At 46.4% G+C, this 23,938-nt stretch overlaps 2 protein-coding genes across 3 annotated transcripts in view; both read right to left on the bottom strand.

Moving 5' to 3' along the window:
- PACS2 (phosphofurin acidic cluster sorting protein 2) overlaps positions 1-23,874 on the bottom strand; it is a 78,941-nt gene extending 55,067 nt beyond the window's left edge. For both annotated transcript variants that reach the window (XM_051625272.1, XM_051625271.1), the window contains exon 1: positions 23,710-23,874. In XM_051625272.1, coding sequence (XP_051481232.1) covers positions 23,710-23,837 — 128 coding nt within the window. In that variant the 5' untranslated portion in view covers positions 23,838-23,874. The remainder of the gene's footprint in view (positions 1-23,709) is intronic.
- The window catches only part of MTA1 (metastasis associated 1), a 240,216-nt gene that overhangs the window by 143,717 nt on the left and 72,561 nt on the right, over positions 1-23,938 (bottom strand). The window lies entirely within an intron of this gene.

Here is a 23,938-nt window from a genome sequence, read left to right as displayed (position 1 = left end):
ATTCGTTGCTGCACTTACATGCTAAAGGCAGGGCTCTGCACTGGCCTAGGAGAATTAGCTCAGGGAGAAAGTCAGGGAGAAGAGTTGCTTGCTAATGTCATTGAAGCATCAAGAGCAGGGCCTCCAGGCAAGGGCAGGTATGGTGGAAGCCACAAGAAGAGTGCTTCTCCACTTTCCAAAGCTCATGAGCTAATTACCTCAAAATTAGCCAATCTCAAACCCACTCTTAAGCAAGCTCCAAGGCAAGAGGAAATTAAATGAGAGGTCAAATGACCCAATTTCTGTCATGCCAGAAACAACCTGAGTGACTTGCAAAAAACCTTTAACAGTCCTGTATCAGTCCCTGCTTCTCCTTCATTCACACCAAGCTAAACTTCAACATTCAGCCAGGTGTTCTGGCTACAAATTCATTCAAGTAAAGCTTAAAAAGCTAAGAAACAATTGTAGAGAAAGTATTTTCATTGTTCTTGTTCTCAAGGATCTTGAAATCTTCCCAGCGTTAATACAGAAAATCAAGCTCTTAAATTCCTAGAGACTAAGATCCATAGAAAAGCTGTAGCAAGCAGGTCTTGTTCAGACAGGTAAGAGGATGACAGCTTATTTTACACAACAGGCTCTACCCAGGACCTCACAAGGACACACACGCACAGCCAGATGCTATCTTTTTACAGATGAAATACTGTCCTGCTCCCTTCAAATGTATTACAAACACACCTGATCCAAACTGAGCATACAAAAGGGCTGGGTGCTGTCAAAATTTCATAGACCTGCTTAATTTTTTAAAAGATTCTAGAATTCTGCATGGGCACATTTGCTATTTGAGGAGCAGCATGTAGTTAATATGACCAAGGATTAAAGTGCATCCAAGCTTAGATATTCCAGCATATCAATTTGAAAATGCTGAGAGATGTCTTCTTTCAGTGGGACAAGAGATTGCTGGCTGACTCTAGGGGAGTCACCTAAGGCAGAAAGGGATCAGGATCCTTGCAAGCCAAATAACTGGCTCACAAAACAGAGTTTACATATTCCATTGACACATCTCATTTTTTTTGCCCTTCATTGGTATGGAAAGGACACTACTGAGGCACAGTGATGCTGGTAAAATCCACAGAGGTTAAAGCTGTATCTCCACAGCTCCACTCACTCTTCAGGTAGCCAAGTAAAACTTCGCGTACAAACTGGCAGTTGTTTCACACCATGTTCTGACTACCAGGCTGAGACCTGATGTATTCCAAGTCACACAGGCAGGAAATCAGCCTGTCACCAACTGCTCACCTTCAGGTACATGCTCTGCCCTGTGCTACCCAGAAAACAGTCCCTCTCTCTCTCTTTAAGAAGCTGTTTCGGCAACAGCTGAAGCAGCTCCCTTCACACATCTGCTGACCTCAGCAGACATCTCCATTCTTGCACACACTGTTGTACATTTGGCTTCTCACTCTTCATTTGGATGGTTTCAAAGCCCATTACAGGGTGACTTGGGGGGGGGGGGGGGGCGGGAAACAACAAAACTACAAAGCAGGTATTAGGTCTGTTTCTCAGGCAGGCAATGAAATACAAAGGAGTTAGGCAAACTCACCCCTGTGTTCACACCATGCTACCTCTAGACTACCACGTCTAGTTATATACAGGTCTCCTGATTTTCTCTTTCAAACCCAGCATCCAGAACACTGGGACAGCACAGCATCCTGACACCAAAGTAAGCATCAATGGAAGAGTCTGTGGCACCTATGGATTAGATTTGATCCACGTTTTCAAATTTTTGTAGCAATAAGGTGTTTTATTAGCTTTAAAGACTAAAGTCAGCAAATAATGAAAAGCTGACTCATGGTCAAAGCTCCTTTGACACACCATTAGGATTACATTTTCTATATTTCATATGACACAAACACATCTGATATTTGCTGTACTAATTTAGTAATGGCTGGAGTAACCACAACCAAGGAACAAGCAAGATGGAAAAAAACCAGGCATAGCCACATCCATCTGACCAAAGGTCAGAGGTAGCAGGGGGTCTAACAAGCTTGCATGAGCTCAGAAAGCCTCAACACTGAAATTCCAGACTCCCATTTGAGCACCTAATGAGAGCTGTCAAAGCAGCACCTGTCAGGGATGGAGAGCCTTTGAGATGCAGGCTGGTCAAGTGACTTCCGTAACTAGGGCTTCATTTCTCAGCTAGCCAGCAACAAAATGAAGACACAACCTTTTAAGTTTAACTGAACCTGCCAGGGTGGAGGGCAGCTCCCCACCACATGCTTTATGGGTTGGTGCAACAGCATATACAAGAATGAGCAAACGAATCACACTCCAAACCAAAGGAGACTGGGAGGAGGAACACAAAACCAAACCGGGGGTAGAGGATGAAGAGGAGAGACCTTCACAGACGGAACCAACCCAGCAGCCCTCACTTCCCTGGCTCACCCTTCCCTTGCATGCCTTCCTTACACAACCTGCCTTCTCCTTGCTGGCCCCCTGCCCCAGACAGCAGTCTCATTGCCAGGACCAGCTATTCCAGGCATGCTACTGGAACGCTCTCCCTGCCTGCCAGGAGCCAATTCCATCTGCATCCAAAACCCTATGAAACTAGTGGGAGCTGCAGATGAGAAAGCCCATAAGAGCTAGAGGTTTCCTGATCTACTCACAGCTTGCCACAAAACACAGAGCAGAGCATCTCTGCATCTTCATTTGTACCAGCACAGTCCTCCCAAACTGCAGCCAATTGTGAGAACAAAGCACCCAGCCTTCCAGCATGCAACAGAGGACATCCTCACAGCCAGCTCTTTTAAAGGCACCTGTCAAAGAGATTAAAATGTTAAGGAAAATGCCTCAAGGCATGTGTTTTTTCCAGCATGTGCCTTGCCTGGATCATAATCCCCACCCTCTCCCCACCACATCCATGCCTCCACGCTGAGCACAGCATCCCCAAATGCAGCAGCATCAGGTCAGGAGCTGTAACGTCTCCACAGCAACTAAGAATGTCAGAGCCCACACGTGACCAGCTCCCTGCAACTGCGGGACAGAGAGCAGCTCCTCTGCCAGCCTGCTTGTTCCTCCTCACTCCCATCTAGAGCAGTCTGATGGTAAATCCTCCACTTCCGTGTCAAGAACTCTGTTCTCCAAACAATCACTTCCCCAGCAGCTCCTTTGCCCCATCCCCAGCCCGTATGCACCTGGCAGGGAGGAGCCAGCATGTATCTGAGTGCAGGCAGAGTCAGAGGGAGGTCCTGTGCTGGCCAGTCTGGTTTAGCGGTTGGTACCTTCTTTTTGATAGTAGGAAGGAAAGGTCCCAAATCACACTTGCACTCGCCATATTTCAAAAAGTTGGATGTTATTCTGCCTTTTGTTCCATCTGCTGAACAGTCAACAGCAAGAGCTTGCTGCCATGCCACCTGGTGCCGTGCTCTCTGCATGCTCCTGTTAGCCACTTGGTACCCCAGGAGACATCACAGTCCCAACAAGAGCACACATATCCCTAAGGCCTGCAAATCATTCATTATAGGACAGGACTCAGCCTGAAATCTCCTGATCTGTCCCTTTATCTGTACATTGTCCACCAAAGACCACATCAAGAGGACAAAACACTATGGCAATATGAGCCTTAAATTCAGGCCCATGTCACAAGAGCTTGTAACAAAGAGCTCAGTTCCACTTGCGTTACCTGTCACTGTGATCTCTTCATTATGAGAAATCAGGGCAAGAAAGCCTCCAGCCAAGAAAGCAGGCAAGGAAAAACAGATGGCTTCTCGGTGTTCCCAAATCAGAGCTTGCTCTCAAGGCATGAACAATTTGCCATCTCTCTGCCTTATTTCTCTCCATTTCAAATAGCTTCCATGATACCCTCTGATGCAGAGCTGAACAGCCTGTCACTCCAGAGACCAAACAGGCTCACACCATGGGTTGCATCAAATTACTTCTCACTCAACCACCTCCAAATACTTCCCAGTTCACAAGAAAGTCAGACATATGGTGCTCCCAAAGCCAAGATCCTGGTACCATGTAATTCTTTAGACTCAGTGCTCCTCTGAAAGACAGACACCTTACACCACTCTGAATAAACAGACTTTCTGAAAACTGCTGTAGGAGGGTTTTTCTAAGGAGCTTTGGGGGTAGGCTTTTCTGTTTGTTTTTTATGCTTGCCTTTCCCTTGCTGACCCATCTGGACCCAAGTAAGCAAAGCCATTCCAAACACAATGTCATTCTGTAACCTCTATTCAAACAAGTTCCACTGAGTGCCAGATGAACAGGGCTTTGTTTTCAAAGTTTGCAACATGGCCCAAAATAAACAAAATGGGAGAACAACATGGGTGTAATTTAGAACTCAAATGGTCATTTGCCTTTTAACTGAGAACTCAAAATGTCCTCTAAGGGTAAAGGCAAAGCAGTCAGCAGCAGTCAGTAACATTTGTGAACTCTGATGGCACATTTGGTATCAGTCAGTACAGCAATCAAATATGCAAAGCATCTCACTGGCAGGCTTGCTTTCAGACTAGAAGAACACTCACAGATCCCAATGCGGGTCTCATTGCAGCAAGGCTGTCAAAACCCTCCCACTCTGGCATCTTTCCAGATTAGAACATGCAGCCAACCACCCCAAAACCTTGCAGAGCTAATGGTCTGTGCTGTTCCTTTACTTGCCCCATGCTTAATACCAACTCCCTCCTCCCCTGACTCTGGAGATGAATAGGGTGATGATCAAAGAGATATCAGAATTCATCACTTCAGTTTGAAGCATTTTTTGCACATTTCTCATCATGCCTCAAACATAGGAGGACTAAATACAGCACTCTAAGCTGAGCTACAGGGAAGGAGTCACAAAGGGAATGTTGCAACTCCAAACCCCAATGTATTCAACAGCAGGTCAGAAGGAAGGTTAGGAGAACTATCAGCTCCTCAAAGAGCAATTTCTGCAGCTGTACCAAACACTCTGTATAACACTAGCAGCACCTCAGCTGTTTGCTCTGACAGCACCACAGCACACAAGCACTGAGCTCCTCTGAGCCCCTCAGCACCAGCTCACCTGTGCACAGGTGCTTCAAATGGGGGACTGCAACCCTCACAACCCATTTGCTCTCTGGCCACAGCTCAAAGGATGTTTCCAAATCAAACACATTCAAAATATTATAAAAGGTTCTTTTTTCCCAGAAGCATGTATTTAGATTTGAATGGTGCCAGTTTTTACAAGGCAACAATGCACAGCTGACAAAGCAGCTTCTCAAAGCGCTAAATATAATTCACAAAGAACTCCAGATCCTGCCATTAAAGCTGGGGAAACTCTATTCAACATTAAACACAGTGGAAACACTGGTTAACATCCTCAAACTGGAACAAAACACGGAGGGTAAAGCAGCTGAAATGTACTATCCCTTCTAGATTTGTCTCCCCTGAAAGGATGGGGCAAAGAAAGGAGCTTTGCAATATTAAAGGTGGTCAAAAAAGGTCTGAAAACACAGAAGTGTTCAGCACTCCTTGCAAGGAAAGAAATGCCTCTTGATATCTTTGGTTGGAGCTGCAGTGTGTTCCGGCATCTATCCCTTGCATTTCTTCCCTGAAATGCTCTGCAGTGCCTGCTCATTTGCACACTGCCTGCTGGAGTGCTCAGAAGAGCACGGATAAGGTGGGAACAAAATCATTGAAGGAGTACAGGATTTGACAAGATTTTAAAAGCCAAATTGTTAGCCACATTACCTAGGCTGATGGAAGAATGAGACTGCTGAAGTGAAACTACCACCAGTATTGCCAGGGAAGGAACTTCAGCTGTAACCAGAAATGGTATTTTAACTTCCAAAATCAGCCCAACTGGACTGAAGAGGCTCACAGAGAGTGCAGTGCCTGTAGCCCACTGTCAAGCACAACACAAGCTCTCCAAGAAAAGCCTTTAAAACTACAGAACCCAGCAAAAGTGCACTGATGGACAGAAACTAGGATCTTTTGTCGTCTTTAAAGCTGACCCATGCAGGTTACTTTACAGTGCAGCAGCAGATTTTGCATTGGCAAAGACTGCATCAAACATCTTCCCCCCACCCCAGCCCCGTCTGAGGGGATACCTGAACAGGAAAGAAACCTCATCACCAGGCTGTCCTTACAGCCTAGGGGACAGCCAGGAAGAGACATTTCCAGGCCTTGCAGTGGGGCTGCAAACCATTCAGGTTTTCAGAGAGCTTCTGAGCTCCTCTCAACGAGAGAAGTTTCCTTTAGAAAACTCCCAGTCTCGAGGTGATCTCAAAATGTCTCTCAACAACACTCTAAAAATGTTCCTCCCCCTCCTGCAATTCTCCCTTCACATCTAAATATGTTCTGCATGCTCTACTTTAAAGAGCTGCTACTGAAAAAGAACTTGTTTGGAAATAACTCAGCACAAGTTTTTTTGCATTTGTTTTCTTTTCTGTAAAAACCCCTTGTGACTGAAATTTCACTGCATTTCTCATAGAAAAGGGAGAAAACCTGGTAACTCAGACTTTGCTTACTCTCTTTTTGAAAGCTTACATCACTTGTAAGTTTATTCAGGATAAAAGGAAACATGACTTTTACTAAAGGAAGGCAGAAGAATCCCCAGTGTCAAATGGATGCAGAGGCAAGAGAAGGCAGGGATTTCATCCAGAGAAACATTTGCATTTGCTTAATATTCTAAACCTCAACAGCAGCTCAGAAGTTCAACTGGCAAGCAGAGATTTAATATTATTTACATACTACATTTCTTTAGCATCACTGCTGCTATTATTTCATTCTGAAAGCAGTAAGAGAGCAGCAAAGCAAACCAAATGCCTGAACTTGTTAGATCAATTTGTCAAGAGAATTTATTAAAATGTTAGAGTGACCTGTATATACAAGCAGGACAGTAAGCTGTGGTAGACACAAGGTGCTCTGAGGTGCAGTTTCAAAACCTAATGGGGGTCTGGAAAAAGTGAAAACACTGCTTAGAACTTTTTCCAGACCCCCATTAGGTTTTGAATGCTGAATATAAGCAATAAAACAGTAAATGATTTATGACAATCATAACCCACTCAGTCCCCACAACCTTTCATCAGGCCTGCAAGTTCCCACTGCACTCAGATTTATCCAGATAAACTGTAGATGCTCCACAGAATAAGCAGACGGAGGGAGGTATACGAGGCATGAACAAGCAGAGGCTGGACACAAGGTGCCTCTTCCTCAGCAGGACATTAAGGTTCACTGCTGGGAGGGATTACTGAGGAGCCTATCCAGCATTAAGATGGAGTTACTCCATTTGTGAACAGGACCATACTACGAGATCACTCACGGAGGCCAAACTCCAAAGCTAGACCAGGCTCAGGTCCCTGAGAGTGTTCTAAAACATTTGCCTGATGCAACCAGCTAACACTGATATGACAGTGATGCCAAGAGCAAGGAATAGGTATCAGCATCATTTGTGGTCAGTGCTTCTCCTCATGCATGAGGCAAGGACCATCCTGAAAGCAGGTGCACGTACTCAGGCTATCAAGGAGCATTTCTGCTACAGAAACAGTTGAGGATCATCAGTGGGGGTGAGACAGGGACAAGTATCACAATTTTTTCAGACATCAGGATGGAATATATCCTTAATGTTATGCTCTCCACACTCCAAGGATCACACTCAACCTCTGATTTTTACCACATGGCCATAGGCAATACCAACCACATCAAACTCTGCACTGGGGTCCATGGCTAGTCATACATGAACTGTACTTACATACATTGTATGTTTCTGACTGCTGAAATTTTTCACTAATAGTCTCAAATATACTATCAGCCAAACTTATCTACTAAACACCACATTTCCTAAACCTGTTAAGTGTTCCACATCTGGCAGACTGAGATTAGATTTAAAAGGATGATGCAAGAAATTCTCTGTTGGAGAACCTGTAAAACATTAAATCCACTTCTGTGCCCATCTGTTATAGGGCAATAAAAATCCACCAACCCTCATGCTCTTTTCCTTTGGATCCTAGGTACTTGCACTGAAGCCATGATGAAAGGGGCAATCCCTACCTTGTCACAACTTACAAATAATGCCTCACATTTTAAGACTGTGCATGCAGTTTGCAAGAAGTGTCCCAGGCCATGGTTTGGGACGATAGTCAGCGCCAAGGCAGTCAAATCCACGTTTCTGAAGAAATCATATTTTCCTACAGAGAGAACAAGTGTTTTTGAGGCTCCCACAACCCTGGTGAGCCTGAGCTATCCAGCATAGATTTGCTACCACTCACCAGGTGTTTATTTTGAGCCTTCATTTCCACCATTGTGAAGCAAAGGTCAGCTCACAGCAAGCACCTCGAAACTGGCTGAAGGGAAACCCTGGAGGCAAGGAGGGTACATGCTAAACTGTTCCACTAAGATATTTTCATTTATGTATGTGAGAATTCTGACCATACATAAATGTTCATTTAACTACAACTTACTAAGTCACATCTCTGTTTTCACACCTGAATCAGCAAGAACACTGCAAAGACAGATGTCCCCCATGACTGATGTTCATCAGGGTCCTCTGTTTGCAATGTACCATCTCAAAAACAGACCACCTTCTACTCAGAGCAGGTCCTCTTGGAGGACTGGTGGAGAGTGTGAATTCACTCACATGAGAAAAGCTTAAAGCTACTCATGCAATAGCTTGGAAAATCTGGTGATAATTTTGAAACCAAGATAGCCCAGGAGACTGTCAGCAGCTGCAGTAGCAGTCTGCTGGGAGAGGACAGAAACCAGAGAAGCAAAAGCTAGAAGAGCCTGAATTCAATGTTCAAGAGACAGAAACTGTGGGAGACAAGATGAACTGTTGAATTTCCAGAGATTAGAGAATTGTTCACACCAAGCTATACCAAATTCTACCTTTAAACTGGTACAAGCCTCTGTGATGTCCTGGATGTCAGTAAATCTATTTCAACTTACCTATAAAACAGATGTTGGATCTTGGTATGGCTGATTCAGACAACCCCATCCCAAATCCTGGAAGCACTGGGCCACAGTGACTGTGACAGAATACTGAATGCCTGGATCTTTCAGGTGCTGGGCTTTATTATGCATCATAAAGAGCAAGAAAACACAGCAGCAGCAAGTCTGATGGATCCAAAGAGGAAAGAGAGCTGAAAATGTCTCCATTCAGTGGGAAGGTAGAGGAGAGCTGCAGCATGTAACTTGGAATATTCCTGATGCTTCAAACATCAATAAAACTTTTGTCTAATGTGTCCTTTGTTGTACTCTACTGTCATGATCTCCACAACACCATTCAGTGAGAGCAAAGGAAAACTCAACTACATACCCTTTTCTCAGGGATACATCTAACAAATTTCTCCACCATGGACCTACCCTGCTCCAGATACTTCCTGTCTGCACTCAAAAGTAGTGAGTGGTCAAAACATTCTCAGAGCTTGATAAAAATCAAAGTCAAGCGTTTTTAACAAAATCCTCTTTGTTACCATAGTCTGATCACTTGGCTACTGGAACTGCAAACCTGTTCAGAGAGATGCCTTAACAATGAAGCATCATTTAAAAATGCATTTGCAGCTGTGCATATTTCACTTCAGTCACATGGCTGTGAATTATACCTCAGCATGCCCTTGTAGAAAAGAGGTGGGCTGTCAGGAGGATGGGAAGGGGGAGAGTATAGAAAGGAATTTCTACCAAACAAAAGAGCTCCAAGAAACTGATACAACTTTGCTGGAAGCTATTCCCAGCCCACTCAACATTTTTAATTGTATACAGACATACCAGAATCCCAACAAGGCACATTTTTCCCAGCTAAAATATGAACCATCAGCAAATCTGACCGCCACCAAACAGAACTACGACAGCCTAGTGGAAGTAAAGAAAAGCAGAGTGAAATTGTCTCATGGTTGTCCTAAACCAAGAGCTAACTCTAAGCAGAGCACACCATGGTGGCAGCCTCACACCGACACACATCCAGGACCCAGAACACTGCTGGTCAAAGCTAAACAAAGCAGGATTCCTGCACAGCTGCTTGTTTTACCACCAGAATAATTTACACAGCACCTAAAAGTATAGAGGATAGAAAGCACCTTTTCCCCACCTCCCTTGAAGCCCTGTGAAGATCTCTGTGACTTGACCAATATTCACCAGTAGTTTTACAATGATCCATTCTGCAGGAGAGTGTGCACTGACTCCAAGTCCCCTGAGAAGCCAAGCACTAAGCACTGCCTTCACAGCCTGAAACCACAGCAGCAGCCTGAGGCAACTCCGCGAGAAGCCAGGGGAGAAGTAAATACCACAAGAACGAGGCAGAATGCAGTTGGGGTGTTGGCAAGGTCAGGCTAAACCTACTCAAACCTACTCTGGACCAGAGCCTGCACTCAAGCACCTTGCTGCAACAGGATTTTTCATCCAGAGATGCTCTTGAATGCCAGTGTTGTACAAAGGCAGAAACACCAGGACCCAGGCTCCTCAGACCTGCAGGAGAACAGTACTGTAAAGCAAACCTGAGTATCCAAACCCAGACATGGCAGGTGCCTCTTTAAAACACAGTACCATCAGCATCTGTGCAGGGCATCGGGAAGAGCTGAGCACTCTGCACTCCACACATGCATGGCCAGGGAGCAGCACCAGAAAGCTGGCCTTCAACACAGGTGCAGCAGGAACATAAACAGAGCTGCTCAGCACTGTCAGCCTCCATGTAAGTTTAGGTTACAATCCTGGAAGAAGGAAACAATTGAATGAACAGCAAAAGCTTATTATAAATATTTTTCTAATGACACCCAGCAGGACCTGCCATTCACATTTCAGAAAAACAGGAGCATGCTGACTAAAGGCTGAACTGAGAAAATTCACCTCTGAAATCCCCTCTCCCTGGAAAAATCTCTACATGCTTGCTTGAACTAAGCACTGGCCAGGCTTCTGATCCTCAAGAACATCCACATGGGCCAAGGTTTTGTCTCAGTGAGCAGCTTTACATCTGAGCTGCTGAATGCTACATGTTGGGAGGATAATATCCTCTGATCTGCTTTGGTATCTGCAAGCAGCTGTCTCAGATCCTCACTGGGAATGAACATGAGCAGGCAAAGCTTACCAAGTACCTGGAAGAACTCAGAGTTTACCTGGGAAGCAAGGACAAAGCCTACATTAATGGTCCTCAACTCTATTAAGCAAAATAAAGCAGAATCCTGGCAAAAAGAAGATACATGAGCCTGAAAGAGAAATTGGAGCACCTTAAATTCTGGCATGCTCTAAGCAGCAGCACAGGGAAGAGGCTAAAGAGCAAACAAAAGGGAGTTCAGCCCTTAGGAAGCCACTAGCAACATGAAATATATATAATCCAGTTCTTGCAGTTCTCAGCTTTCCTTGCAAATACTTCATTTTAAGGCAGTGGGTGCAACTTGATCAGGAAAGCAGCATATCATCTTTCTACCAGTTAGAAAGCATGCAGATATATTTTCAGGAAAGGGAGCATTTTGCAATGATCCTTTTCACACTTCAAACTGCTGGTTGAAGAGGAAGAGGCCACAGAAGGAAGGCTGCAGGTCAGCCCCAAGAAACTCAGAGCAGACCCTTCAAACTGTAAATCAGAAGGCAGATGGAAGGGTCAAAAGGGCCATGGGAGGAGAGCAGGATTAGAAGTACTAGAGATTTATGATAAGTGATGCTCTAACAATAGCTTTCTTTTAAGAAGGAAGCTCTTCCTGTTGTAGTTAATCTATTTAGTCTGAATATAAATGTATATGCTTGGGAAGGACTGCATACAGGACAGGCAACTCCTCAATCCACTAAAAGCAACCATTTTAAAACTCTACAGTCTCTACTCAATAACATGGATCACGGCAGAGGGGGAATAGTTGCTCCCCCAAGCAGCTGTCAGGAGTTGTTCAGTGGAGCTGCTCCAACCTTTACACGGGATAGAAGATGACCTAGGGAGGTCTTTTTCAGTCACATTTTCTATTTTCATCATTTCTCTCCACCCTAAGAGGTCATGCAGATGAAAACATCAATTTAACTAATGCCAGATGGGAGACAAATTAAGCCATATGAATCTTTGCTTATTATATAATTAACTTCATTTCTTGTAGAAACATGGAAATGCTTACAGTCACTCACTGAATATTTTGCAAATAAACATTTCTAGGCTGTTTATATTTTAAAGAAATAAGCCCATGCGTTTTTGACCAACTACTCTATTACTACGTGGCACATTTATGAAAAAAACAAGCCTAATTTTGAAGCCATGCCAGGAAGTTGCAGACACTGATCTCCTCCCCAGGAGCCCAAAATAATACTTATCAAATGTCCTCGTCAACTCATAGTCATAGATTTACTGGGTAGAAACTTATTATTTGCACTCCATGTTAAACACACCAAATTATTTTCTGCAGAACTCAAGGTCACTTAATTTACTTTTAATGAGCCCCAACATAGCAGCAAAGAAAACATCATTGAAATGTACAAGTTCATTTTGCTACTGAACCAGAGCAGTATGGCAATGGACAGTTTCAGCACCAAACACCAAATCATGTGTCAGAACCTACACAGGTCACTTACGTAAAGTTTAGGAGGAAACTTCATGTTTACAGGTAAAAGCAGCACTGAGAAACTGTTACAGATGCAGCTCTGCAAGTCACACTCTTACTGTAATTAGCAATTACAGATCCTGTGCACAAACACAGGGTTCTGAATGGAGCAAATTGTATTTGTAGGTGTCCCATTAGAAACCTAGAGCACATGTTTGAATTTGCATAAGAATCGGTATGAAAGATTCAGTTACATCCCCAGCAATCTCCAGTAGCTTTGGTTACAGTCAATTATTGAAGTGAGAAAGGACCTGCCTGACAATCTCCTAACAAAAAGCCTAGCTCCCAAACCCTTCTTCCCCCCAGAGACCTCCTCTTAGAGCCCACAAGAAGGAAAGGCCACCTCTATCCCAACTATCTCTTCCCCTTGACCTACACACACAGAAGACTTGGTACCTCCCAGAGTTTCCAGCAGGCAGCTAAAACACAAGCCTCTAAACCGACTTCTCCCAGTCATTAGAAGCCATTTCCTTGGCCTAAGGAGAAGCTCTGCCAAATTAGAAACGTGGTGCATATACTGGGAACATGCAGAACCACTTTTCGCTTCCATTTGATGCTTTCCCAGCAGCAGCACTAGATTAGACAAGTTACCTGCTCCATCCTCACCCCCACACTCACCTGCATCACATTTTGGACCATCAATGCAGCAAAGCACAGCAGCAAAATGATCCAACTGAAACACTGCCTGCTTCCTCACCTCTACTGATTTTACCCTGGTCCACTTCACCACTTGAACTCTCAAATGCACTGGCACAAGGCAGCAGGTGAGGGCAAGCAGCAGCCTAAGCAGGTAAGTTACAAAAAGCCATCAGAAACATCAGCCTCAGAGGAGCTGGTAAAACCTGGCTACCTCACCTAAAGAGTGTCAGGACAGTAGGCACAGCTCTGTGTGCATCCAAGAAAGAACTCTTCAGTAAGTGAGCTATTGGAGCTTTGCTGTAGCCAGCAGAGACTGGTAGATGCTTCATGTCTTACACCCACAACTACCCACTGCACAGATGGAATTGCAAAAAGGTTGGGACCCCCATGCTGGCTCCCCACAGCCAGAAAATGGATACTACAAGTGCTCTGCTAAGAATGGTAACATCCCTGTCCCCATTACAAACTAATGAGTTCACACTGTTAAGGTAGCAGTGAAATCAGGACACGTGTGACAAGGGGAAATGAAGACTCTGCACACATCAGATGAGCTGGAAAGTTTGCAGCATTGTCTTGAGGTTAGACACCCATTTTCAGAACAGCCCCTCCAGAGGCAGTCAAATCTAGCTTTGGCACAGCCTCCAGCTGCAATGTGCCCTCCCTGAAGAAACTCAAGACTGAGTGACCTCAAACGATCCTGCTATATTTGTAAAATCGTGTGCGAGGAGATGTCCTCCAACAGCCCTACAACATTCATGGGCTCAGGAAAGGCAGAGCATCTCTCGTAAAGCTTCCAGCCTGCAAAGCATTAAGAGTTGCACTGACAGACCAATTCCTTAAAGCACATGAAAAAAGTATCAGCCTCTCCAGTATAGAACACCGTCTGTTCTTTTTCAAAGACAGACCTAGATCCACAATACCAGAGCCAAATGTATCCAAAGAGAAGCTGTGCCTCCAGCAGATCTGTCAGAACCTCACAAGCTCTTCAGAGATTAACACTTCAGGCTGGAAGCTGGTAGAAAGCTCCCCAGACTCACTTCTGATTTCAGGATGCACCACAAAAATGCTAGGTGGGCAAACTCTGCAGTAGAAAGAAGGCTGTGCTCCTCCACAGCTGGCCCGCAGCTGCTGGGACAGCTTCAAAACCTGGTTGTGCATCAGTTGGAAAAAGTTGCCTACTATATGGAAAGGAAGACTGAATGGGAACAGCCTCAGAGATCCTAATTGTGAAACTGCACCCCACATAAATTAGTAGGAGAACACACTGCTGTGTGAAAGACCAGCCTTGTCCACCTTGCTGTGTGTTCCCACTTCTGATCTAAGCCACCTGCTATTATTTTCTTATGTTTGTTGTTTTTTTTTTTCTTGCCTTAGTATGAAGCAGGTGGGCTGAGCACTGCAAATTGTTCCTCATTCCAGAAGCAGCAGCATGCCTGTGCAGGTTCCTCTGACTGTACACCCTGGTAAGCAGCTGCAAGAAAGGGAACTGCACAGGAATAAAAATCCTACAAGCGCTGTTTCATGACAAGTCATTGCCAAGCTACAGTCTCACCATTCTGATGAGAGCACCCGACAGATCAACGTGCTCCAAGGGCGCAGGCACCATCAGCTCTGCACGCACACCCTGCCACAGCCCTCACAGCTGTTCCCTCTGGCCAGCAGCTGCTCCCACAGAAGATAAGCCTTGCTGGCCAAAGGACCATGTCACCAGCTTGTCACAACAGTACATCCATGACACAGGGCAGTGCAGCTGGAGCCCTCAGCAGACAATCTCCCACTGCAACCCACTGTAGCAGGAGCCAAGACACATTAGAGATCACTCACACAGGACACAGTAGAAGTGATTCTTGTGGACCTTTGCCTGGTTCTCACAAGCTGGGGTATATCTGCTTTAACCATGTTCCCCAGGCAGAGATTGTCTTCTCAGCAGAAAGGGGATACAGACTTACATAGACTATATATAGATAAGGCTTCCTAAGAATCTCTTGGTGGGGGTTATTCTCTGCTCTATATCTAGATCTGGCCTAGTGCCTGTTGGGAAACACAAATCAGACAAGTGTACGTGCAAACTGCTGCCCATTTTGGCCACTAATGAGAGCCCTGTGCTACAAACCCTTGAAACACAGGCCAGAGCCACATTATGAGCTCCGTGGTTTTCCCAGGTCTCTATTTGTTGCCCTCCATGTGCTCCCCTGCAGAGGCAAAGATCCCTACAGAAATGTCTTTCCTGCACATGACATTTACTTACCAACAGCAAGGAGCACCTCCAAGTCCTCACACAACAATAGCCTTCATATATATTTTCTTTAATTTTTGAACAGTCAAGTTTAACAGAGCAAAGGGATCTAATGGAAGGAGACAGTGCCTTTCTTCCAAAGACTTTTAAAAGCAGAATAAATACTTTGCTGAGCAGTGAAAACATTTCACTTCATCCTGGATACAGACACCCACTTGACCCCCAGCCCCACTTTACAGCCTTACACTTTCAAACCTCCCCTCTCAACAGCCCCACCAATACACACTTAAAAAACCACCCTGGACTACCAGATTTGTTCCTTTTTTTCTTTTTAGAACAAAAGAAACTACCAAAGGCCCAGGAGGACTTGCAAGCAGTTAAGGTTCTGGTTAAACACCAGTGTTCCCTCTTCCTTTCTCCCTTCCACTCAGCTGCTACAAGCTCCAGAGCACCTGACTGCCCAAGAAGGTAAAAGAGCAGGAGAGGATTTTGTCTTTAGACCAAACCAGAGTTTGTGGAAGAGGTCCCACACATCTTAGAGCATGAGGAAAAAGGTGGCTAAACTACTATTTCTCAGCAATGCCAAAGCAATCACATTTTTTTCACTTCAATAGTTTGGATGGAGCCATTGCAGGAAACATTGAATTGATCAAATCCTCCCCACGTCTTGGTGCTGTTCCCTGCCCAAATGGCACACAACATCCTTGGGGGCATTTCCCAGCACATTCAAACATCTGTGAGAAAACTAACTCTCCAAACCAGCACAGAGGATGAGGAGCACACTGCACACAACAACAAAGCTGATATTCTATGCTAATCTGCCTGCTTACAGAAGAGCAAGTGCTATTTTCCTTGACAACTCTTCTGAAATAAGATCTAAGCAACCATGCAGATTTCAAGCTCTCTTGAAATCTCAGCCAAACAACACATTTACTTTCAGCACAAAAACTCCCCAGAACAGCCACTCTGCAGTTCAGGTAGACAGCAACCTCCACAGAGCACACAGCCCCTGGGAGCTGCATCCAAACCCAGAACAGGGGTACTGCAAAGGTGCCACAGCCACCACACACCACCAAGCACACTTTCTGGCTTGCAGACCCCAGCTCTAGTTTATATCCATGAAAACCTCCACCAAGCAAACTGCACAGCATACAAGCTGCTCTGATTTTTATTTTTGCTGCACACTTCACAAAACAAATTGCTTTCCCACTGGAGCAGGGGGGGTCTAATTCTGGCATTTGAGCTCCTGATCAAAAATAGCTATTGGTCTGCAGGAAACTGCACTTGAAGCCCGACTGGCCTGCAGACTCACAGCTGCTAGGTGGCAGGAACAAGTAGACCACATGAGAGGGCACAGCTCATAACACAGCCACACAAAGCACCGCGGGAAAGGCTGAAGTGGTTCTAGAGTAGAAAACAGATTTCAGACTCCAGCACTCAAAAAGAAAGCACACATACCTACTTTTCCAAACAAAAGGAGCACATCTCCTCCCTTCCTCAGACTCAAGCTCACCAGGCAGACCCTCTGCTCCAGCTGCAGTGACCCTAGGAGAGGGTCTGCAAGTGCAGCAGTCATCAACCACCCTGGTTTTTGAGGAATCTCTCCTCCAGAGCTACCGGCCATGGCATGCCCATCAGAGCTCTCTAGGCAATTCATTGTCTTTAACAAATGAGTCATTAGCAAGGATCCATTCTCTCCTTGTGAAGCTGGCTGCATGCCCTGCAAGCCTCCACATCACTGTACAATACTATAATCCAATTAAACCTCACCATGAGAGGAGCTTCACGCTATCACATTCAATTAGGCAGCTAAGCCTCTTATCATCTGCACAGACTAAAACTCCCCCAGCACAGTTTGGGAGGTGGCATTCTTCAACCAGGAAGGACACACAGATGTCAAGTCTGGAGCCACAGGAGGACCATACGGTTCAGGAAATTCATATAGCTGGCTTGCAGGGAGGTAGATACACAGGAAAAATAAAATAGTGACCAGTTCCTGCCCACTTAGTTACACACCCTCTGAGGCCCTCCACTCCTCCTCATCCTGCTCCCAGACCTCCCAGGAAAAACAGGGCCATTCTGAGGGAGCACGAGGAGCCCAGAGGAATTTCACTCTCTATACTAAGTCAACAGAAAGGCGAAGGCTAATGGAGGACCTGGCAATACAGAGTTGTTTGGCAGCTGGCCACCAATTCCATAGGAAATACCCTCCCTAGAAGGTCACCATAATGGTGGCAAAACTCGGCCTAAAAGAACGACAAAAAGCTGCCAAGACGTGACGCACACAAAGCCAGCGAGCAGGCCAGCTTCCTGTGTGAGGCCAAAACACGACGTGCGCTTGGAAAAAGAAAGATTAAGGGTTGCAAGGAACATAATGGCCTCTTGTAACAGTTGAGTTGTTGCTTTTCTTTTCTTGGCAGAAAAGAGGGATGTTTTGTTGCCGGTTGATTAATCTATTATGCAAATCATTTCATAGCTAATTTGATACAGCCACAGGCTTGCCACAGAAATCATCCACAGGCTCAGAGCTGATGGAAAGGGGAATATCAACAGCTCCATTCGGCAGCTCTTTTATTTCCTGGACAAGCAGCTGCCGAGTTGCCTCCTGCCACACAGGCCAAACCATCCAGGGAACACGAGAGGAAGGTCCCTTGGGCACGAACACTTGGTGGAAAGCAAGGAAAGAGGCTCTTTGAAAGTGCAGCCCCTTCCTTCCACTCCTAATGCTCTTCTGTACTGAGCATGTGCACAGCATCCAGCTAGAAACCACACACAATCCCTTCCAGAGACCTTTTGCTCACAGCTTTGCGATTTTAAGACACTTTCAGAACTGTTCTTGACACCCACAAGCTTCCCCTTACATTGGCTAAAAGATGACACAAAATAGGTCTAACTGGAAATTTGACTCCAGCAAAACAGCCTCTAAACACTTTTTTGCACAGAATACAAAAGTCCACATTACACTCAGCAGTAGTAGTGACAAACTTAGTAACTGCTGTGATAGGATTTACATGGGGAGCAGCAAGGGATCACCTGATCTTGCCCCAAGTAATGTGATTTTGGTCTTATCTCCCACACAGACTGAGAAGGAGAATAGGATCTCCTGGCTCTAAGAATAAAGGGGTTGGTTTTGGCCAGTGTGCTTTACCTCAAGCATTTTATCTCCATTACTCAGTTGTGGATGCTTTTCCTCATTGCATCTCAAATATTCAACACAACCTTAGTGATTTTTTTAAAGCCTGTCCTGTGCACCGATTTGTACTCAATTTCCTTCACTGGTAAAATGTTATGCATTTTGTGCTATTCAAGCAAAGTCAAAACAAAGCCTCCAATTAAGCACTTCTGAAACGTACCCAGTCATCTGAGTAATCAGACATTTTCTGAGTTCAAAACATACCAGGAATCTACAGTAAGCTTCCGATGAATGTGCCAGCAGCTATCCTAACAAGCAGGTGTCCTCTCCTAATGTTAGCATACCAATAGATCAGAAGGTTATGATACCTTTAAGTTAACATTTCTTCCTACCTGAATTAATCAGCATTTTTAATTACATAGCATCACCTGATCATAATTATTACTCTTCCAAGTAGTCCACCTTTCTCTACCAATGCAGCACATAGTTGCCACTACTTGCACCAGGCCAGAACATGTTTCCACTGGCCAAGCAAAGTCCCCATTCCCAGCGTAAGCATGCATCCTTTGTAACAAGATGAAAAGCCGGGAGAGGCTTTTTTTCCAAGCATTTGAAGAAAACCTTCATAGAGAACATGGAGCCATGGACTTCACGCAGGTCACAATCCCCTCAGCACTCAGCTGGGAGAGAGAATTAGCACCATGAAGAGGTGCAAACATGCAGATTGCTGGAGTGGCTCCATGCCCCAGCAGTCCTCACTGTCTGCCTTCTGGTCACACATCCATGCTGTTACCTTCACATGCTCACAGGCCACGTTGCAACTCATTAACCTACAGGAAGCCAACAGAGAGACAGATCCATGGAAGATGATGGGAGCAGGCACAGGGATCGGAGCACATAGACTAGGACATGAGAAAACTGTTAGAATCCAGTCAGCTGCTGTGACTCCTAAGCCTCACCCCAATCAGTTTTGATTGCCCCTGGGAATGATCCATGAGGGCTGGTGTGAAAGTCCACATGCTGCAAGGCCATCACACAGCCTAGAGAGGTGTGACACCACTGCACAAGCAACCTTCTGTTTGAGTCCAGACAACGTGCATAGATCCTCTTCATGTTTCCTCACCCAGCAGGAGAGCTATAGAGGTGAGCCAGCATCTGAAATGGTCAGGAAGTGCCCAGTAAACAGCCTTGGATCCTCAGCATCATCTTCTCCCAGGTCTGTTCCACAGTTTCCTCCCTATCTCCAAGAGATACCCGGTCACATCTGCTGCACATGCAGTTGGGTCTCATTACACTCCAAAGCTTAGCAGGAACTTTACCAAGTATTTGACAACTTTTAGGGCAGTAGTCTAAAACAAAACCCATTCTAAATAGAAGCACTAACCCTCACCTTCCTCCTCACTCCAGCAGAATCCCTTCCAACCAAACTTTTCCCCAAAGACCACTCTTCCTCTAGACAGCCTCCCCATGCTGCTGTCTCCTCAAAATGCACCTTCAGGATGGGACAGTACTGTGTCCTGTCATTCCTATCCACAGCTTCATCAAGACACTGGAGAGTAAAAAAAAGAACACCACCAAACCCCACAGAACAGTTACTATTTTTCAGTGTGAGGAAGCTGAAGATAAAGTTTTGACTCTCTTGCAGGCATACAGTGAAAAGACTACTCTTATTTTTTTACAGGTGGGGGAACTGGATGTAACCTTCCACTAAGGGATGTACTTCGATGCACAGAAAATAGAAATGACAGAAAAAGGTAGGCATCTCTCTTCTGGTATGTAGTGGTTACACCCAGATACTGAGACAGTTGGACTCACATTTCTGGGATGACTGAAAGAAAGAACTTGCATTTCAGCAGCACTATGGTCAAAACCCCCAGGAGCTACATGTGCTGAAGGAGGAAGTCAGAAAAATAACTTCTGCAATTGGCAGAAGAGAGAGGGAGACCAGCACAAGCACAGAACACCACACAACCTCACATTTCACTCAAAGCATACAATTGCAGAACAATGCCAGGCTCTTCACTATTATTCTTCCTTAAGTTTAGACACAACCTTTTCAAACAAAGAAATCCCACAGATGCACCACGGCAGCCTTCCAAATTTCACTGACACTCTCCCCAAGCCAAATGGATTTTCAGTAAATCACCCTCCAAAGAAAAGTGTATTGAAGAGCAGTGCTTTAGAAGTCTCCCTCCCACAGTCCAGCTCCCAGCTCTCATCTGGGAAGTTCACCCCACACCTGCATGAGGTCCTCTACCTCAACACCCTCCCGCATGACTCAGGGCAATTGGAGCACAGCCCTCTCCAGATGCTGTTTCCATCCAGGCTCTTCAGCTCCAGCTTACTGAACAGTTTAGAAATGGAGTAAGTTCTAACGTACCAAAAGAAAAGGGAAGGAAGCAACACTCCCACTCAAAACGCATGCCCCTCTTCCATGGAACTTCTGACAAGTTCAAGCCTCTTTTCTACTAGGAAGGCCTGTTCTGTCAACAGAAACCCAGAGAGGAATTTGTACCTGGTGGAAATCACAGAGGAGACCAAGGCAGTTCCACAGTACTTGACTAGACACCAAGGCCCACGCTCCCCCACATCCTCCTTTCATGTCCCAACAGATTCCTGCTCTGAACAAGCTCATTTTGAGTATCATCTCCCCTGAAGAACAACTTTCATCCCAGTCTCTCTCACTTTAACACAAAGAATCTTAACTGCCGTTGTGCCACAGGAAAAAAATCAGTACCAGAACTTAAAATACAGAGGCAATAGTCTTACTTCAAGGTTTTCAAACTCCTGCCTCCTCTGACACAGAGGTTTGCTGCAAAGCCTGTAATGAAACGTGAAGCATGGACCCGATGTAGCACCACAAGATGTGATGTTACATGAATATAAACAACAGAATCAAGCATCCAGGTTTTGCACAGCCACTGCTGCTACAGAATTTGGTGTTTGGCCAGCACAGGCAGCGCAGCACACACCTTACTGTGCAGCCAGACTAAGATCACTGCAGGACCTGCAACCTCAGCTGCTCCTCACTCGAGATTAACAAAAGCACTTGGCACCCACAGCTGCAAACATGTTACATGTTGCAGTTCACGGGCAGCCCTCGCACTCTTGCCCAGCCTGGGTGGGACAGTCCACATCCAACAGGGCTGCACAAAATCCTGCTCATTCAGCAGAGGCGGATGCAGCAGCTGGATTTCTGCTTATACCCCTGGGCCCTAGGAGAAAAGGGTAGCCAGAAACAACAAGCAAAGGTGATGGAGAAAATAAGCAGGCTGAACCCAGAGGGACACACCACTACATACAAGCTCCCTCATACAAAAACTGTGTTCCTAGAAGGTCCCAGCTGTCCCAGTTCTCCAATAGATGCCCCACGACATGCAGTCTGAGACCCTCCTTCAGCCATTGCTTCACAGCTTACTTCAGTGACTCCAAAATTTCTCCCTCAAGTTCCAGTTCTGCCCCACCAGCATATACCCACATCACCCAGATTCCTGCAGGCACCTCAACCAGCTGCCTGCAATCTGCTGCCCACCTGCCCAAACCAATTCAAGCACCCAGGACCCACCCCAAATGCCAATTCCTATGCAGATACACCCCCATGTCCTACCAGATGGAGGCAATGCCAGTGTTCTTACACTGCATTCTCTGGTCATCTAGACTTGCAAACAAGCAAGCTACATTGTGAGCTCGTTTTCAGACTTGCAACTATCAGCATAAATGATAATGCAGAACTAAAAGTCCTTGACAGCAACTGATATTTGTTCTTTTATTTCAGTTTAACAGGCACCATTAAACTGGATGAGACAGAAAACCAACTGCCTTCATGTAGTCAAGAGTGCAATGGAGAGAACAGGTTTCAAAACAGCATTATAAGAGGACCTCCATGTCCTCTGTCCCCCGCCAGGGTCAATGCAAACTGCACTGGAACCCAGTGCAAAAATCAAAAGTTCACCAACTGCTCCTCCCATACAGGCAATCCATCCACAGCAGACAGACTCCTTGAAGAGGGACACATTTTCCTTGGTGCTGTTCCCCTTCCCAGAGCTCCTGCTGCAGAGAAGAAAGGCTAAACCATATGTAAGCCGAGAAACTTGCTGCCCAACAGATATTCCAAGGCACTGTCAGCACAGATAAGCTGCTATAAACCAGGATCATCTGCAACTGCAGGGCTCAGGTTTTCCTCTACCCCATGTTATCTTTCTGCCCACTATGTCAAGGCGCTATGGCTGTGGGTAATGTTTAAGCTCAGCTAGTTACTAGTCCCACAAGCACACTGCTAGCCCTCCAAGACAGGGGCACAGCCATCAAGTCCAACCTGCTATCTGGATGGTGCAGAGGACTGAGGGATTTGGGGGTTTGTAAAGACTACAAAGCTTTACATTCCTGTGAGGTCAGCCTGACAACTCTGTTCCCTTTTTGCTCGCCAGCACTAAGGAAAAAAAAAAAAAAAGGAGAGCTTCATAGATTCGTATTTGGCATGTTTAAATCCTCCAAGGCATTCTGCTAAAAGTCAGACTTGAAAGGTCCTATGCAGGCTAAAAAAAGCACAGGCAGGGATGCATCCGTGTGTTCATATGCCCTCATCAGAGGCGGGGAGAGATTCAAGGCTGGGAGCAGGTGAAAAACCAGAAGAGAAAGCGGTGCCCACCCAAAAGCAAGTGGCACGGGGCATTCAGCAGGCAAAGCCCCCCTTAACAGGACAGTCCAGGTGGGACTGTGGGGGTCGGGGAGCGCAGCCTAGTTGAAGAGGGGGCTAGACACCCCAAACTCTGCCACCAACACACACCCTGCACCAAGCTCGTGGGGCGGAGGAACATCCAAACCCACGGGGGGAGGCACAGGGTGACCCCCCCCTCACAGACCTAACGCCGAGGGCAACACGCCCTCCCTCTCTATGGCCGGGGGGGGCCCTTCACCCAGCGCTTGCAGCCCCTGCCCAGCCCAAACCCCACTAGAGGGGTACAGGGGGGGGAGCCCTGCCCGTCACCGTGGCAACAGCGAGGAGGGAACACCCCAAAATGGAGGAAAGAGACCCTAACACGGAGGGGACGCCTGCAAAGCTGAGGGGAAAGGGGGCTGGAGGAAGCAGCTCGCGGGGCCCCGCGGGTGGGAGGCCCCGCACCGCAGCCGCGAGGCCCCCGGGGGGGCTGCCCGGCTGAGGGAAAGGGGCCAGCCGGCCACCCCCCTGCCCGCCCCGTTACCTGGGGACGCAGCTCGGGCTGGAACCGTCGATCTCCCAGGTGGCGAAGAGGTTCATAGGCACGGGCCGGCCCAGGGCCCCGGCCCCCCCCGGGAAGCTGAGGCGGCTCCGCTCCGCCGCCACCGCCATGGCTGCCGCCTGCCGCGCGCCCCCGGCCCGCGCCGCGCGCCCCGCCCGGGGCGGGGCTAAATCACAATGTGGGCGGGGCCAGCGAGAGGGCGGGCGTGTGG

This window comes from Apus apus, chromosome 7 (assembly GCF_020740795.1).
Source record: "Apus apus isolate bApuApu2 chromosome 7, bApuApu2.pri.cur, whole genome shotgun sequence".
Classification (NCBI taxonomy): domain Eukaryota; kingdom Metazoa; phylum Chordata; class Aves; order Apodiformes; family Apodidae; genus Apus; species Apus apus.
The sequence above is the reverse complement of the archived record's forward strand: the minus strand, read 5'-3'. Positions and strand labels throughout refer to the sequence as shown.